Raw genomic sequence first — 18,996 nt, forward strand, 5'->3', positions numbered from 1 at the left:
AGGGTTGTTGCTCTGCAGCAGAAAAATGATCTTGAATCTTAAATCTGGGTGACTTTATTTTCCTTTATTTTTCATTTCAAAACTTTGAAATTAGGAATATAGTGGGTATAAATATGGTAAAGATAGGCAGATGAGAGTGTTTTTGTCCATAGAGTGTGATTTTGTTACTGTCAGAAGACCTTAAATACAGTGAGATGGCTATCTTGAAGTTCAGCAAACTCTTTAAGCTAATGCTGGGATAAAAAACATTTCAAAGAAGGAAATAATAAAAGTATTCTCATGAAATTTACTTCTAACTTATTTCTAATTTGGGGAGAATGTCTACTGTACATATCTATGTCTTTCATATAGTAAATATGTTTATGAAAAGGTATGGGGAATGAACCTGCAATTTCTTTGGTATAGGGACCTCCCACATGAGGAAACTCCTTCTACCAATGCAGATTGACTCCTAGTCTTAGCTGCCTTGAACATCAGGAGGGTAAGTGACTTACTATAGGATCACACAGCCAGTATATGTCAGAGATTGGGATTTGGACTCAGGGCTTCCTGACACCAAAGTCATCTCTATGTCCACAAGGCCATATTGCTTCTCTGTTTCTGAGAAGTTATATGGAAATTAAAATTTGTAAATCTGATTTTGAAAAGTGTTTTAGGGTAGCTTTCTAAATAGGAATCATTTGATGAATCCTATTTTAGGTTTGGATAAAATATTATGTACATGTAATTTTGGCTAAACAGATTATGCAAATGCTTACAATAAGAAACCTTGAAATAATACTTATTTTGTTTTCCCTCTTTTTAGGTAAAAATGAGCTCTTTTGTGAGAAGAAAAGGAAAGCCAAACAAAGGAGGTGGACGAGGTGGTGGAAAAGGTGGAGGAGGAGGACGAGGTGGCAAGAGTCATGCAAATAAATCTCAAACCAGTGGTAGTAGAAAAGGCTCAAGTAAAATTTGGGATGATGGAGATGATTTTTGTGTCTTCGGTGAATCAGGAGTTTCACCCAGGTCATTATCCTTTTGGCGTTTTAAATCTGGATACAATTTCATTTGCATGAGTATAAGCAACTTACATGAAGTACGGATGTGTGAGAGAGTATCAATAAATATAAGTTTATATATGCTATAAGTTAATGTTTTCTTAAATTTATGTAAATACAGAAAAGCCTCAACCTAAGATTCTATTTAAATTCATCTGATAGAATGTGAGCTCCTTGAGAGCAAGGACTGTTTTATTTTTTGTCCCTGTTTTATCTATATGTCCCATCATGTGTTGTCCCTCCCCATCTTATTCCCCCTTCCTTCCCTGCTATGCCCAGCACACACTAGGTAGTTAATAATTGCTTATTAATTGATTGGTTGAAGTATAAAACTAGAGTTATCCATTTTGGCAAAAAAAAACGGTGCTTGGGTATTGGTAAATTAAAATGCCATATTCTGGGTACAATACATTTCTCAGACAGGCTAGCTGACAAAAGGGTTTGAGAGTTGTTTTTTAGGTATTGTTGAATTTCAATAAATATTTCAGTTCAACAAATGTTTGTTAGGCTCCTTCTAGGTGTTTGGGCTATAAAAAAGAAATAAAGAACAGTCCTTACCCTCAACAGTCATACAACTTAATAGAAGACATTCACAAACAACTATCATTACAAAGACAAACAAGAATGCTGTGAAAAATTTAAGGATGAAGAGATCATTTCTACTTGGAAATTTCGTTGAAAGACCTTTGTCTTAACCTTTCATCTCCCTCAGCCCCACTCTCAATCACTTCACCTGACTGCCAGATCAGTCCAACTACCGTTTCTCCTTCTGTGAGCTGCCTCCCAGTGTTCTTTCCTTAGTCCACCACCACCTAAAGGCCAGGGGAGAAATTGAAAACATCCTGTCCACCTATCCTGAGCCCTGACCAGTCAGTAGTGGTTCCACCATTTCTTCCCCTCATGCAAAAGGCTTTCCTATGACCAATAACATTGATTAATAAAGGGTTGAGACTTTTTATCTTTGAAATCCTAATAATAATAATTCATTTCATCCACCTACCTATGATCCTGATTTTTCTCAGATCAGGAAGGGGGAACCTAGAACAGTTGCAATTCCTAAAGGGACAAACTAATGAATTAGCCTACTGTTGTTTTTCATGTAGGAATTTTCTGCCAGATTCTTTCAGTTATCATTATTTACTTTTCTGAATTTGGGAGTTTTTTAAAATTTGTATTATTTGGTGTGATAGAGAAGAGCTGCCTAGGAAACCAATTACTCTACCATCTTCCAAGGAAGTTCAAGGAATCCTTCCCTTATTAGCCATCTTTGTTCTGGGTTTTGTTTTTTGGGGGTTTTGTGTTTTTTTTTTTTTAATTCTCCTGGCAAAGAAATGGAAGCAAAATACTGATTGATTAGTTCCACCTTCTCATCATCCCATTTGTTCTAAGCAGTAATCCTGGCCTTTCTTTGATTTTACTTTTTTCCCCTTTAGAACTAAAAGACTTCTCTTTTTCTTGTCCTTAGATTTCCTTGCCTATGTCAGCTTGTTTTGAACTTACGAGACCATGTTATGCTTTTGCATTTAACCCTTGTTCCCTTGCCCTTGCTTCTGTCTTCTGTATATACCATACCACTGTCTAGGCTGGCTGATGACTTTCCTTTTTATCTGTACCAGTCTCTTTAGACAATTTCCCTTTTTATTCCTCATCAGAATGTTTTTTATTTGTGCCTTCAGAATTCATCTCCTTCCCAGACTCATGTCTGTTATAGAACAGTAGGCACAGAATATCCCACCTATCTTTCCTGTGAACCATTAGAAATCCATTCTGCTAACATTAATACCTCTTTCATGTCTTTTACCTCCTCTTGATTGTCACTGCCACCACCTGGTTCTGGGTCTTGTCACCATTTATCTGAACTCTTGTAATAGGGTTCTAACATCTATCCTTCCTCTACCACCCAGCTCATTACTGTCAGAAGAGTCCTAAAATCACAGCTTCCCTAACGCTCAAAAAGCATCTGTGGCCCGAGAGGCCACCACACTGGGCCTAGAGCTGCAAGATCTGGATTCAGACAATGCTAACTCTAATGCCAGGGTGGGACAGTGGACAAATTGCTGCCTGTCTGAGAGTCAGTTTCCTCACTGCTAAAATGGAAATAATGATACTCCTAGGGTTATTATTTGGAAAGCACTTTGTAAACTTTAAAGTACAGGAATCATTATAAAAACTCAAGTGACATGTAAAAAGAAGTATAAACCCTTCATCATCTCACATTATCTTTCCAACTCTAGATCACACTTCTTCCCTATATATAAGCAAACTGGACTACTCACTGTTCCTAGAATATTTCCTGTTTTCCCATCTCTACACCTTTTGCATGAAATACTCTTCTTCTACATTATCATTTGTTGAAAGCCACCCTGTTTTTCAAAAGTCAGTTTAAGCTATATTCCATAAAGACTTTTCAGCCCCCTCCAATGGATTGATCTCTTCCTCCTCTACACCCTTAGAGTATTTTATTTGCACTTCTTTCTTGGTACTTTTATTCTCTCTTATTTTACTGCTATTTGTGTATTTGCCTTTTTTTTCATTGAGATTGCAAGATCTTTGAGGGCAGAGGCCTTCATATCCTACAATGCCTTGTACATAAATTATACCTAACATTAACAAATAGAGACTTTTGTTTTCAGGCTGTAGGCAAGTCAAGATATTACCATATAATGGTAATATATGCCATTATATACCATATAATGGTAATATAATGTCATTGGTTCTCTTAGAACAAAGGGTGAGCAACAGTGATGGTACCTCTTATTTCCAAAGTCCCTCATCATAGAGCAAGTCACTGTTGTGTTTTCCAGCATGCCTCTTGAGTTAGTGACAACAACTATGAAACAGCTGTTTAACTGTCCAGGTTCTAGTTGGCTTTTATCCACAGCTTTTCTTTCTTTGTCTTCTTTAGTAAGCTGTTTGACAATCCATTTATTTAATGCAAAGTGTGGTGGGAATAGGTAACCTCAGATCATGGCTAAATGTAGAATTTTGGTCTGATTTCCTTTTTAGGCCCAGCAGCAGCACTAGCAAGGGAGGAACACAACCAAAACGGAGGCCTGAAACCAGAGTGCCCTTACAGACTCTCCATATGACTTCTGAGAATCAGGAGAAAGTCAAAGCTCTTCTTCGAGAACTCCAAGGACAGGAGCCAGAGGCTGGGTTCGAGTTAGTTGTTTTATCTGACTATGATGGGTCCTTTGCGGACTCTTTTCAATTATTTTTTCTCATCCACTGCTTTTTTTGTGTCCCTTTTTGAAAAGAAAACTGTGGTGAGAACAAGTAAGTTTGATCTTTAAGTAGGAAAATTTGAGTCCCTGAGTATTAAATATAGGATCACAGGAATCATAGCAATAAAACCTCAGGGGACCCATGGCAGTCATCCAGCCCCCAATTTCACAATAAAGAAACTGAGGCCCACATAGGAAGCAGATCCTGGGAATCAAGCCATCTTGTGACTTTCAATGCAGTGGTCTTTCCACCATACCATCCTGCCTCTTACAACATGACGATCTTCCTGACACCATAGGTTTTCACTGTAACCTTAGTTATTTTTCATGTTTTTTTAAATGGCTTAAAACTCCCATTTTCAGATACAGAAGTTGCTCATTTCACATTCCAAAGGTTAATGTATAGTGAATTATGCACAGCTCCTTTAACTTCTCATTCAGTCATCAAGTATCTGTTCCAAATTAAAGGGAAGGAGCTTTTGGGGGAAAATAAGGATTTCAGTGGTTCTTAGCAAGGAAAAGGAATGGAGTGGGTGGTAGCTGAGTTATTTCTATGGGTCGTACTAAAATGACAAGTCATTTTATTGACCTTGGAGCAGTCATGATTTGTGTCCTGAGGATCCTTGAACTAAATTGTTAGAAACTTTATCACCTCTTTGAAATAAATTCAAATTATATTATAACTTCAGTAATATGTTAATGTCTTCTTTGTCAGAGGAGGCGCTTCTGGGGAAGAAGAGGCTGATTATTGTGATGATGAGCAGTATTGGTCTGCTAGTCATGAGGCTTCCCTGGTTCAGAGCCACACCCCTGTAGGACATGCTGGCCCCTTACTTGCAAAGCCTAACATTCCTGAATTTGAGGTATCTCCATTTGCAGTCCAGAAACTCTCCAGGTAAGTGTTTGCGCTGGGGTGCCTGCATGCACTGCTCCCTTCTTCTCTCTGTCCCTCCCTCACATGTACAAGTGGAGAGCCAGGTCATAGACAGGAAGATTTGGATTCAGACACAGTGTTTAAGTGCTGGGAATGCAAAAGGTGGCAAAGACTGTGGTATGACAGCCAAGAAAACTCATGCAATCTTGGACTTTGTCGAGAAAAATAGTGTTCAGGATAAGGACGGTGAGAGTCCTGCTGTACTTTAGTCAAGTTTGGAACATTGTGCTCAATTCTGGGCACCAATTTTTAGGAATGACATTGATAAACTAGAGAGTGTGGGGAGGAGGATAACCAGAAAAGTGTAGTTAGTTAGACTATAAATTTCAGGCAATCTTTTTATCAGTCAGCAAGCATTAAGCCCTTACTACATACCAGATGCTCAGGATACAAGTATAAAGAATGAAACAATTCACATTGCTCTTACATTCTAATGGAGGAGATAAGAAATATATCTACAGCATATTTTATGTATAAGGATAACTGCATAAATAACTATGAAGTGAATAAATACAAAGTAATTAAATACTGTGGGGTTTGGGAGGGAGGGCATTTGGGGGGATCAGGAAAGCATCAACCCATGTTTATAATAACTTGCTCTTGGGTCTGCTTGCCTCAAGTTCCAGTCCATCTTCTACTTAGCTACTAAAGTCATCTTCCTAAAACACCGGTCCAGTCATGTCGTACACACTCTTCCCCTGTTCCTACCCTCCCCCAATTCCAGTAGCTTCCTGTCTCTTCCAAGATCAAATACAAAATTCTGTGTTTGGCATTCAAAGCCCTTCATAACCTAGTCCCTTCCTACCTTTCTTTCCACTCGTCTCACACCTTTCTGCCTAACGCATACTGCATCCTCTTCAGTGCAGTGGCCCTGACCTCTTCTTGGTTCCATGAAGAAAACACACAATCTCTCAGCTCTGGGCACTTTCTCTGACTGTCTTCCATGCCTGGAACACTCTCTCACAAATCCTTTTATTGAGGGGTTTTGTCCTGTGAAGTTTAGATTCAGCCAAATGGCTGCACTCGAGGACTAAGAGGGCCACATGTGACCTGGAGGCCGTGGGCCCTGTACCTAGAGCCTAACTAAAGTCACTTTGGTTTTTCATCTCCAGGACACTCTCACATTTTGTTAGGCCTGCTCAATAAAGGAACAGAAAATCCTTATGACCAGAATCACTCTGTCATCTACTAGAAGTTGGATTCACTCAGAAATTTAAAAACAAACAATTACTCCAGAGGGAAGGGGGAGAGAGAAGGGACCAAACATTTATACAGCAATATGTGCCAAACACTGTGCTAAGCACTTTACAATTATTATCTCATTTGGTCCTCACAACAGCCTTGGGAGGGAGGTGCTGCTATCACCCCCATTTACAACTGAGGAAACTGAGACAAACAAGTGAAATGATTTGCCCAGGGTCATACAGGTAGTAAGCATCTGAGGCCAGATTTGAACCCGGGCCTTCCTGACTCCCGGCCCAGTGCTCTGTGAACCAGAGTGTCTTATGTTGCCAGAGTCCTGGCCCATGTCTTCGATGTCAATCAGCTTTTCTTTTAACTACAAATGAGCAAGATGAAGACAACTAGGCAGTTTAACTGAGACTCTCTAAGGCCCAATGATCAGATACAACCTGAGAAAGAGGAAGTTTAGAGTCTATTTCAGCTTATGGTTGTTAGTAGTGGTGGTTTTGTTTCTGTTAAAGCAGGGAGGTATGAATGAGTGTCTCCCCTTCAAAGGCCAGGTTTAATTGATAACGTTAGAAGGGATACTTCTGTTTCACTGTGTGTCTTCCTTAATCACTGTCTCCCTCTTCACTGTGTTAGATACTTGGATACTTGTCTTATCTTCCAGGTTAAGCTCTGAGTTCTTTGAGAGATCTTTGCACATTGTAGACAGTATAGTTTGTTGAAGTAAAAATAAAAGTAAGTCTAATAAGAAGAATTATTATCAAAGCAGCCAGAATTTATGTCCTGCTTTAAGATTTACAAAGTTCTTTATATATGTTAACTCTCTTGACCCTCGGCAACAGGTACTATTATTGTCATTCCTCTTTTACAGATGAGAAGACGGAGACAGAGATTAAATGACTAGCCCAGGGTCACACAGCTGGAAACTGTCTAAGGCCACTGAGCCCCCTAGTGTCTACTTTTGGTCACAGCAGACCGTGGTTAAACAGACTTGGGAATAAAATGCCTGTAGCCTTAGAGCCTAATTCTTTGTATTGAATCTGTGGTGTCATGACAAAAAAGAGCCGAGGAGTCTGTGTCATGCCCTCCCTATTCTGCAGAAGAGCAGAAGATCTTTACTAATGTCACTAACATCTGCTCAAAGTTACATCCCCTTAGAAATCTTAAACACATAATTACACAAAAACGAGAGGTCGGCGTGATTCCACTTTAGCATATTTAGCAGAGTTAAACTGCAGTTATTTCTTATTGCCAGACTAATTTGTCACTGATTCCAGACCTATTTTTCTCTTAATGTAGGTATGGTTTTAATACTGAATATTGCCAGGCAGCATTGCAGTCCTGTGATGGAGATGTTGGGGCCTCCCTGGAACATTTGCTCTCTCGGTGCTTTTCAGAAAGATATTCAGAGAGGATGGAGATCTCTGCAGCAGCATCCTGCGTCCATCAGGAAGAGTGCATGGAACAAAGGCAAGAAGAAGCCTTTGCTCTCCGGTCAATCTGTGGAGAAAAATTTGTAGAAAGAATTCAGAACAGAGTCTGGACAATTGGATTGGAGCTAGAGCACCTAACAAATAAACTCTGCAAATCCAAACAGAAGAGAAGTGCCAAAAACGTACAGACTTCACGTGAAATCTGTCAATTCTATCTCCAAGGAAATTGCAGATTTGGATCAAAATGCAAATTTAGGCACGAAAATCCCTCAAGACAACTTTCAAGAAAAGCAGAGCGATCCATAGATGATTCTCATCTTAGATCTAATGGAGATGCCTCCTTTTTATATGAACTTGAAATTAGATTTTCTGAAGGTAGCAAATATCCCTTCCAAGCACCTCTGGTGGCATTTTACTCCACCAATGAAAATCTACCTCTGGCTTGTCGTTTACACATTTCTGAATTTCTTTATGGGAAGGCCTTGACATTTGCTGAGACTGCTGAACCTGTAGTATATTCTTTGATAACCCTTTTGGAGGATGAAAAGGAAATTGCTGAATTATTAAAAAATACCCATCACAAGTATAGTGTTCCTCCTGTAAACTTGTTGCCAGTTCCTTCTGTGAGCAGAACAAGTTATAATGCCAGTCGTAAACCAGTGGTTCCAAATAGTTCCTTTGTTTCCAGTCTTGTGCCAGAAGGTTTGTAAACTATCAAAAGTGTTATTCTTTGGGTATTGAACAGAGAAAATACATATTGAATTTAGAAGTTAGACTTTCTGTGTGCTGCTTCCTATATCTGCCCATGAAGATGGGCAAAGCATTTACCTTTTCTGCCCCTAGAGCAGTCACAAGCCGAAAGTGAAAATGGTTCCTACTTCCTGCCATACTTGTGAAGAAAACTACTTGACTTCTGTATGAGAAGTATCAAGTTTTTAAACAAACTTATTTTATTTGCCCCAAAGATCTATTTGATTTAATTATGGACCCCCAAGGAAGCCTGTAGGATCTTAGCATGTGCAGGGAAGACACAACCTATTGCAATAGTCTATAATGCTTTTGTGAATTGATTGCTTTTTTATACTCAACAAAAAAACACAGCGGGAACTTGTATTCTCTGAACGATTTAGTCATTTAGAATATAAAGATAATCTGCTATAGACTATTTCAAGAAACACTACGGAGGTAGAAACAACACAATTTGGCCACTAATTAGATACGTGTAGTAGGAAAGAGTAAAGAATTGAGTGGGATGCTAACTAAGGTTGCAAATCCGAGTGACTGGAAGGGTGATTAATGCAAATAAGGAAATTCAAAAGGGGACTGGGTTTGGAAAAAAAAGGATGAGTTCTGTTTTAGATATGTAGAATTTCAGCTGCCTATGGAACATTCAGTTCAAAATGCTCAATAGATGGTTGGAAATGTGGGACTGAAGATTAGGAGAAAGACTGGGCAGGATGCATAGAACTGAAAATCACCTGTTTGGAGACGAACCTTAAACCCAGGGGAACTGACAAGGTCAACAACTGAGAGGAAGAAGGAGAAGAAAGAGGACACCACACGAAAGAGCTGGCAAAAAGCGTGATCTGACAGCCAAGAAAACTCATGCAGTCTTAGGCTCTATAGAAAAGTATAGTGTCCAGGACAAAGAGGGTGAACTTCCTGTCACATCTGGAGTATTGTGCTCAATTCTGGGCAGCAGTTTTAGGAAAGACTAAAGCTAGGGAGTATTTGGAGAAAAGTAACCCGAAAAGTGAAGGGCCTCAAATACTTTGGCCATATGAGGATCATTTGGAGAAACTGGTTGTAGAAAAGAATACTTTAGGGGGGACATGATGGCTCTCTTCAAGTGTGGAAGTGACCTGAGATTTGTTCTGCTTGCCCCTACTGGATAGAACAAAGAGAAGTTACAGAGACAAGGAAAAATTTCCTTAAAAATGCTGTGTTAAAGAACAGGTGGAGTGTTTTCTGCAGGTTACTGCAAAATTTCCCTTGCTTGAAGTGAAACCTTCAGTCATCTGTTCTTATTGCTAGCTCTAGTAACCATCTGTAAGGGAACTGTTATTGTAGACTACATGTTTGCCACACTTAATTTGCTAGCCCTGTGGACTCCTCAAGAGTGTATTCTTTATAAATGACGTTTTCAAATAAAATTTATTTCACATGGTTTCATGTGACTATTCATATTTTTTTAAAACAATACTTCTCTATGCTACCAATGGAAGCAGTGCCTTCATTTTTTATTTTTCTATCAGGTTTAAACTCTTATTTTAGCAGATATGTTCCAAGAAAGGTCTTTAGACAGTTAAATTTTTCAAAAGTTTTTAGTGAAATGAAAAATATTTTCAAAATTTATCACAGCCTTAGCCTACCTCCTTCCTCTCCATTTTTATAAATTTAGTTGTTTTATTACTTGGAAAGTGCCCTTTTTCTTTGTCAGTTTAGCTCAATGTTGAAAAATTTTTCATGTTTTTTTTTCCTTTTTACTGTCTAGTCAAGAAAGAACCAGAACCTGAGGAGGAGGAAGATGAGGATGAAGGTCTTACACCAGTTATCGTAGAGAATGAAAGCTACGTCAACCTCAAGAAAAAGATTTCCAGGAGATATGATTGGCAGGCTAAGTCTGTATATGCTGAAAATGCTAAGATTTGCAAGCAGTTTCAAATAAAAAAGGTAAGAGTGTGGTAAAACAGTACTCAGCAGTTTATAACAGATAGGATAAAGGAGGCTTAGTATTCACCTTCCCACATCCTGTCATCACCTTGGTCTGTTTAACTTGGTCTGTATGTCAGCTTCTCTTCTGACTTTGAATGTTAACCCATAGGGTAATGAACACAGTGCATAGTAATAGGTGATTACAAAGTTCCAGTCATTCTTAGAACCATGTGGTTTTAGTGCAATAACAGACCAGCTGATGCTTTGAACAAAGTGTAGAGCCCTGAATTAGATATCCACTAACAAAAAGATTAATTTCTGAAAAACATCCAAATGAAGATTATTTCAGTACCTGTAAAGTAAACTGCCATGGCAAAGTTAGATCTGAAACCTTGGAGAAATTGTTTTACCACTCAAAGCCCATGTTTCCTCATTTGTAAAATGAAGGAGTTGGGCTGGATAATCTCTGATGTCCCTTTCAGCTCTAAAACTTCATGATTTTACATTATGAGGAAAAATGCTAACTTGTATATGAGGTGACATCCACATTCAGAATCAAAGTAGATTGCTTTTTATTGTCACTGTAAATGTCGAAGCAATCAAGCCTTTACAAATAAGAATAGAACATCTCAGTTGTTCAGAGGTCACACATATGAAAGTAGGATATGCTGGAAATTACAGGGTTTTGTACATTTCTTAGATGATGGAAAACTGTATTCACAATTGTAATAGATCACCAGCGGCCAGCGGCCCCATGGCTGCTCTGTGCTGAGCTGGGTCTCCAGATAAGGCTCTTGTCCTTAGGTGAAGAAATTCAGTTATTATTGTTATTACTTGAAAAGGACATTTTATGTGATGGAGAAATCACTACTGCACTTATAGTGGAGTATTAACCCAAGGAGTGAGTTTCTCTTGTGGGCTCTTTAATGTCCTCAAGGCTTTGTGGGATAATGATTGCACAACCTGATTGTCTTGATACCTTTGGATTATATTAGGCTTCCAGACAATACCAGTCAATTCTGCAAGAGAGACGGTCACTCCCTGCTTGGGAAGAAAGAGAAACCATTCTTGATTTGCTGAGCAGGCACCAAGTGCTTGTTGTGAGTGGTATGACTGGGTAAGAGTGTGATGTGTTCGTTTTTGTTGTTTAGTTGTTGTTTTCTGGAGAGGCAGTTGGGGTTAAGTGACTTGCCCAGGCTCACACAGCCAGTAAGTACCAAGTGTCTGAGAGAGGCTTTGAACCCAGGTCCTCCTGACTCTCGGGCCGGTGCTCTATCCACTCCCCCCTAGCTGCCCCGTGATGTGTCTTATGGAGATTTAATCTAAATGTTAGACTGCGGCATGGCCTCTGGTTAACCTGGACCAGCTGTATTCTAGGAAAACAGGATTTGTTTGCATCCGAGCAGAATTGTTTTGGTTGTTATTGTTTTTTAATAGTAGTTGGTGCTGTATTGGTTGGTGGGGTTTTTTGTTTATTTGGGTTATTTTCATTTTCTTTCTGACAAGTGGAAGGAGTACCCACTTATAATCCATCAAATGAAATACCTTTAGGATAAGGTATTTATGAGCCCTAAGAGGGCTCATATTTTAGTTTAAAGAGAATAATTTCAGAGTATTTATTTTGAAAAGGAATTCATGTTTAGGATTTTCTGTGGTTTCTAGATCTGTCATTTGGGGCATTATATAAGACATCTTTTCCCTGTTTCTCCTTTTTTTTCTGATGGATAGGGAAATCTACCCAGGAGCAAATGAGAACTTAATTTTGTATATTTTTTTTAACATGGAAGCGCATTTTATCATGACTCAGAGGAGTTTTCTATACCAGTGTAGCTATAGCTTCCCCCATCATGCTTGAAATCCAGATGAATAACTACTGAGGAAGAAAAATATGCAGTATTTTAATAATTACATAGAATATTGTTATGTAGAAATATGTGCTGTACTTTATAGTCTCCAGTGCATTTAGATATGAACTAATCCTTTAGCCAAAAGTATAATCTTCAGAAGTATTATGCCTCGAAAAGAGAGGCATCTAGGTGGCCCGTGTTCAAACCTAGCCTCAGGCACTTACTAGCTGTTTGACCCTGAGCAAATCATTTCCCTCTGTCTGCCTCTGCTTCCTCATCTATAAAATGGGGAAAACAAAAGCAGCCACTTTCCAGGGTTGTTGTGAAGACCAAATGAAGTCATATTTGTAAAGCATTTTACAAGCCTCAAAGTGCTCATCGTTGTTCCTTTCATTGTAACCGCTGTTATCATTCTCATGATCGTGACCCCATTTTATAGACAGAGAAATAGATTGGTCAGGAGATTGGCCTTTTCATCTGAGATCTTCTAACTTGAAAATTCCTAATTTTTTGTTTAGGAATTAAAAAATTGAAAGATTCTTTTTTCTCATCAATGAGATGAAGCTACTTAGCTTAATATAACTGGTTTTATCCCTTTCCCACAACATATGATTACTTAATGATTTTTCTAAAGAAAATTTTCTAAAGAAAATCTAGGAAAAACTGTAGAAATTAAGATTATCCCATATAAATTTTGCTTTGGATGGGGACATGGGGGTCTTTTTTATATAGATGTGGGAAAACTACACAGATCCCCCAGTTTATTCTGGATGATACTCTGCGTGGGCCGCCTGAGAAGGTAGCAAACATCATCTGTACCCAGCCTCGACGGATCTCTGCTATTTCTGTAGCTGAACGCGTCGCTAAAGAGAGGGCAGAAAAGATGGGTCTTACTGTGGGATACCAGATCCGCTTAGAGAGCGTCAAGGTTTGTGTAGTTTGTCCATTTATTGGTAATATATTTATTATTGTTACTTTTAAAACAGTATTTTTTGATCTGAAGATTTGTAAAAAATTTAAATGATGATGACTCTTCAGGCAGTGATCCATAGGACAGCGTGAAATGTTTCTAGAGAAATTCTGAAGCAAGCTTCCTATCCAGGAACATCTCTGATATTTCTATAGAGCTCTTTTAATCTTCATTGACAGAAATTACCAGTTAAGTTTTTTTTTTTCACTTTTTGCTCTTTTCAGGCTAGTGATTTATTGATCTTATTCAAGTAATTAATTCTGATTTGTATTTGCAGGCCACAGTCACTTGTTGTTGTTGTTGAAATTATTCTGTGAAGTAGAACAAAAGTCACAGCAAGAGTATTAGTTAAATTCAAATTTGAATGAACAGAATAAAATGATAGAGAATGCTAAATTTAGAAGGGACTTCCAAGTTCAATCATCTCAATTTACAGATAATATTAACTCTTAGTATTAGTTAAATTTTAATAAATTAATATTTCTTTGGTACTTTAAGGCTCACAATTTTTTTTCTCATAATTTTGTGTTCAGATATCATTATTGCCATTTTACGGGTGAGAAAACTGAGCCTCAAGACCCAGAGACCTAGTCATTTGACTAGGGTCACAAAGTTGGCATCAGGGCCCAGGACTTGAACCCAGCTATGCAAACTGCCAAGCCTGCGCTTTTTCATTATGCCATATTGTATCCTGGTTATTTGATTAGTTTGTTTCTCTTCCTGTTCAGAACTGTAGGACAGCAGAGCTTTTGGTATGTGTGTCTGTTGTTGTAGCTGACTAAATGTCCATCTTTTGTCCTTTTACATTTAAGTCCTCAGCTACCAGACTGTTATACTGCACCGCAGGAGTGCTCCTGAGAAGGCTGGAAGGAGACGCAGCTCTCCAGGGAGTCACCCACATTGTTGTGGATGAAGTTCATGAGAGGACAGAAGAAAGGTAAGAGAACAATTGCATAAAGTTAGGATGTAGCTGAAAGTCACTTCTAGGTTCCTAACACTAGTGACTATATATAGCGTGCTGTAGAGAAGACCCAGGCTGGAGGTTGTGTCAGGACCTAATATCTTATTTCTGTGGGACTGAAAATGCTACACTGGCACATTTAGTCTAGTGAAGATCCATTCATCATACTAGGTTATGATGGTAGAGACAGCTACTCATCATCATCATTATAATATATATTTTATACATATATATATATTTTTTAAATAAAAAAAATCTACTTGGGCATAATGCCATACTTACTACATTTATTCTGCCCCAGTCACCAGCTAACTCTCTTAATCTCTCTTATTCTCTTTTAGTCATTTAAGAGTTGTTAGTTGTTCAGAAAGAAGTTGGACCACTATGTGATGCAGTCTAGGGTTTGGGGCATGCTTTGGAGCTCTCTTAACACAGTTGAAAAAAGGGAGAGGTACCAAAATAGAAGTCATGTAACTATCAGCCACCAAAACAGAGGTACCACAGCAGAGTGGAGTGGCAGAACTGTTCTGGTTTAGTGACAAGGATAATCTTGAACACATCCAGTTTAACAAGTATTTATTAAATGCCTGAAGTGTTCATGGTCTTTGCTTCATGGATCCGTGATTTCACCCCACCAGAGATGTGAGGATGATCCTGTCTAGCGTCAGCTAGGCTAGTCCTCAGTGAGAGACATCACTAGGCTGGCATTGCAGGCCTTTCAGCATGGCAGAGTCTGCCAGAGCTTTGTCTGAAAAACTTTCAAGAACCCGGGCCCAAGACAATTCCAAGAGACTCATGATAGAAAATACTATCCACATCCTGAGAAAAAACTTATGGAATTAGATTCCAGTGTTTTGCTTTCATAATAAGAGAGCTGCTATAAATATTTTTATACCTATGGGTTTTTCTTCTCTTTCTTTGATTTCTTTGAGGTGTAGACTTAGTACCTGTATCATTGGGTCAGAGGGTAACTTTGGGGGCATAGTTACAAATAGATTTCCAGAATGGTCAGACCAGTTCACAGCTCCACCAATAATGCATTAATGTAACTGTTTTTCCATAGTTCCTCCAGCAATTGTCATTTTCCTTTTTTGCCTACTTTGTCAATCTGATTAGTATGAACAGCCCACCTGTGGAAAGGCAGAGATGAGAGATGGGATGTTGTGTCTGAGGGCTGTGTCAAAGAATTATCATTAAACTGGGAAAGTGGATTGTAGATTGAGAAGATCTTTAAACACTAAACAGAGAAGTCTATACCTACAGCTTCTCATTTGATCTAAACAAACCACCATGGGAGGGAGGCAGGTAGTGCAATAAGGACATCATTCATATTTTACAAAAGAAGAAACAGAAATTCAGGTAGGTAAAAGAACTTGTCCCAGAAAACATACTCACTCAGTCAATGTGGCAAAGTTGGGGTTTAAATTCAGACTCTTTCTGCTGTACCACATGCCCTCAAAATCTAAATAACTAAATTATTCTCCTCCTTCCTAAAATAATATAACTAGTAAAAATACATGTGTAAAAGACAGTCATGAAAAACTAAGTGGCCACAATATCAGAAACACCAAGTGGGTGTGAATAAGAGACAGACCTTTAAAAAACAAAGGAAAGTATAAAGATACTAATAGGTGGGAAACACATTTAAAGGGTTGCTATTAAAAAAATCATCTTGAGACTTGTAACTCCCTTTAGAGTCATTTGCGAATTTGTGTTGTAGAGTTTGAATTTGTAAAGGCTATAAAGTTTTTAAGGAAATAAAGTGATGAAAGGGGAAAAGAACTTAAGAAAAAGTACCTTTTTGGAAATCTGTTTCTATTGCATGAATGAAAAAAACGAGGAAAATCTGAATGGAACAACCATTTGACATTGGATTTGGTTGCCGTGTGGGCATCTTTTTTCTTCTCTTTAGTGATTTCTTGCTGCTAGTTTTGAAGGACGTTATGTTGCAGAATCCATATCTTCGTGTTGTTTTGATGAGTGCCACTTTGAATGCTGAGCTTTTCTCAGAATACTTTAATTCCTGCCCAGTTATCAATATACCAGGTGAGAAAAAATGTATTCTTAAATTTTGTATTATTATCCATGCCTAAATACATGCAAAATATTATAAAATTGTACTTCAGTAAAGAAATACATTAATAAATACTTTTTTCTGGGTAAGAATGATTATGTCAGCAACAAATCAAGCTATAGGCATGTTAGGAAACTGATATGTTAATAATATTATACCTAATTTAGAAGTTTTTAATTGTATCTATGATTTAAAATCTCAATTATTGAGAATTCTTGTCTCCCCCATGATGTTTAATATGCAGCCTGCAATAGTTTTATCGTAGCAGGGTTTTAGAAAGAAGCTGTTATTATAATATGTGCTCCAACTATAAAGATAATAGAATTTAGTAAATATTCTGGTACTCTTAATTAGTGTCGTTAGAATACCTTTTAGGTATCTTAGTGTTAATTTGCTTCAGTTCATTTGATGTCTCTGGGCTTTAACTTCTCTGTAAATTTTTACAAAGGAATGGTCTGGAAGAACTGATTGGTAAATTGTTAATAGTATTTGTTTGGCCAAAGTAGTTATTGGTAGTAAATTAGGAAAAAGATAGAGTAATATCAAGTATAGAATATAGTATACTTGATTCCAGTTACTGTTAATTGATGCTTAGCTGAAAGAAATTCCTTGAGTCTATCAGGTTTAAAAAATGAATGAGCTGGCCAAATTGTAATTGTCCCCACCTTTCTAAGGCTACTTCCTAGCCAATTCTCAACTTCCTGTCATCCTTATTGAAATGAATTTTAAAAAACATTTGATGTAATGGAATCATTTAGTTGAACTTTATTTCAGAATTTCAAGACGCTGTACTTCTTGGGGTTTTTTAACTAAAAACTTAACAGTGAATATCAATAAACCTGATCAAACTTGTTAGTGATGACTCACTATTTAATTGATTTTAATGCAGAGGTGCCCTAACCATCTTCCAGGGCCATCTCTTTGAGGCTCCATCAGTGTCCTCTGTCCTCTCATTTCCATTCACTTTTCCTTTTGTGTGCCCATAGTTTAATCTCTGTCCTACTTTTTTCTTTTTTCACTTTGTATCATGTCAAAATGCTCTTTCCAGATTTCTTTACATTCTTCATATTTATCAGTTGTCTCATGTAGTTTTCATTTATGATTTCTTGAACTATACCTCTGAAAAACCAGGCTTTGATAAAACCCGCTGGGATTCAGATGGAGATACTTTAAACCCAAATAACTCTTAGCTCTCACTTATTGGTCAGTAGGTCAGATCCCAAATCTCAGTTGCCCATTGTTTGGATCTGATGACTCAGAGTGAGTGTAAACAGTAGTTGTTTCTCTTCTGGCTAGAAATTCTGAGGGCCTTTCCCTCCCAGATTGATTCTTTTGTGAAGGCAAACTAGGCCATCCTTTGCCTCAGTTCTTACTTAGCATTTAGTCACTGAATGGGTGTTGCCTCAGACAAGCTGAGACCTGGGAAAGGACTTAGCTTAAAGGTCCTCACTGCATCTGGGGCTACTGCCAGTGGAGCTCACTAGCCTCAGGTGGCTCTGGAGGAGAGAGTGAGGCCCGTGACTTTGCACAGCTCTGCCTCACTTCAGTCCAGTTCACTTGCAAGTCAAGACATCACCCTCCTCATGCCATCGATCCTCTTCGAGAACAAAGTATGATGAACAACAAAACAAACGATAAATAATTTTAAATTGCATTAGAGTATTATGCTATATTATTGTAGTACAGTTTAACTCTCCCCTGTTATTGGACCTTTATGTTGTTTCTAGTTTTGCATTTAAGTAAAAAATGCTGCTTTGCAAATCTTTGAACAGATAGCTTTTTTTTGTTTGTTGTTTGATGTCACCTTTAGGTAATGGTCACCAAAATGGAATTGTTAGGTCAAAAGACAGGGTTATTTTTCTAACTTTTATTAAATATTGCCGGACTGTTCTTAAGAAGATTCTGCAAATTTGCACTTTTATCAGTAATGAATAAGTGTTTCACTACCGGTTATCTAGAAATTTTTGATACTTTAGTGGCTATTTATGAAGACATTCTTGTTGGCTCAGGATATAATCTTAAATTGTTGTTAACCCAGCTTCATCCAGACCTGAAGTTGAAAATTTCCTCTTACTGGACAATTAGTTTATGGATAAGAGAGATTATAAGCCAGTTGGCTTCATTCTGTTCTGCTGTCCTACATTATGCCCTTACTGTAGGCCAAACCCCAGTTGGGGTTTGTTTGGGTTTTTTGTTTGTTTTCACATATGTGTGTCTTTCGTGAAAAATGTGGATGGAGCAGTACAAATTCATCCCCATGGTGGGAAACAAATCAAAACCCATGGTCCTTATGATAGCAAGTCAAATAACTTTACTTTTCAGTAAGAAGGACGACACAGGACTGATTACTGACTCCTGACAAAATTCCCCCAATGAGTAAGAGATCAGTACAAGTTGTATGTTCAGAGACACAAACTTGCCTACTCAAATATTTAAGTATTGCTTAATTGGAAAAAAAAAGTTCCATGCTCACGTAATGGAAAGGAAGGGGCATCATTGATCCTCTAATCTCACTGTTAATTTTTTATTTTTTAAAAATTATGGGAAAATTGAGACTCAGAGATGTTACATAACTCATCCAATATCATATAGTGAATCTTTTGACCCCTTGAAATAAAAAGTGTTTCATTATGGAAGAATTGATAGTAGAGAAATAGTCAGCAAGCATTT

The 18,996-nt window shown here is 37.9% G+C and overlaps 1 protein-coding gene across 3 annotated transcripts in view; it reads left to right on the plus strand.

Annotated features, from left to right (window-relative positions):
- The window catches only part of DHX57 (DExH-box helicase 57), a 47,714-nt gene that overhangs the window by 3,171 nt on the left and 25,547 nt on the right, over positions 1 to 18,996 (plus strand). The window contains exons 2-11 of one of the 3 annotated variants that reach the window (XM_072635819.1): positions 406 to 481; positions 806 to 1,008; positions 4,047 to 4,202; positions 4,980 to 5,159; positions 7,686 to 8,521; positions 10,314 to 10,492; positions 11,470 to 11,591; positions 13,054 to 13,249; positions 14,104 to 14,228; positions 16,165 to 16,298. In XM_072635819.1, coding sequence (XP_072491920.1) covers positions 812 to 1,008; positions 4,047 to 4,202; positions 4,980 to 5,159; positions 7,686 to 8,521; positions 10,314 to 10,492; positions 11,470 to 11,591; positions 13,054 to 13,249; positions 14,104 to 14,228; positions 16,165 to 16,298 — 2,125 coding nt within the window. In that variant the 5' untranslated portion in view covers positions 406 to 481; positions 806 to 811. Of the gene's footprint in view, positions 1 to 405; positions 482 to 805; positions 1,009 to 4,046; positions 4,317 to 4,979; positions 5,160 to 7,685; positions 8,522 to 10,313; positions 10,493 to 11,469; positions 11,592 to 13,053; positions 13,250 to 14,103; positions 14,229 to 16,164; positions 16,299 to 18,996 lie in introns of all 3 variants that reach the window. The other 2 variants (XM_072635821.1, XM_072635820.1) reach the window with 2 other exon arrangements.

Source organism: Notamacropus eugenii, chromosome 1 (genome assembly GCF_028372415.1).
Source record: "Notamacropus eugenii isolate mMacEug1 chromosome 1, mMacEug1.pri_v2, whole genome shotgun sequence".
Taxonomy (NCBI): Eukaryota; Metazoa; Chordata; class Mammalia; order Diprotodontia; family Macropodidae; genus Notamacropus; species Notamacropus eugenii.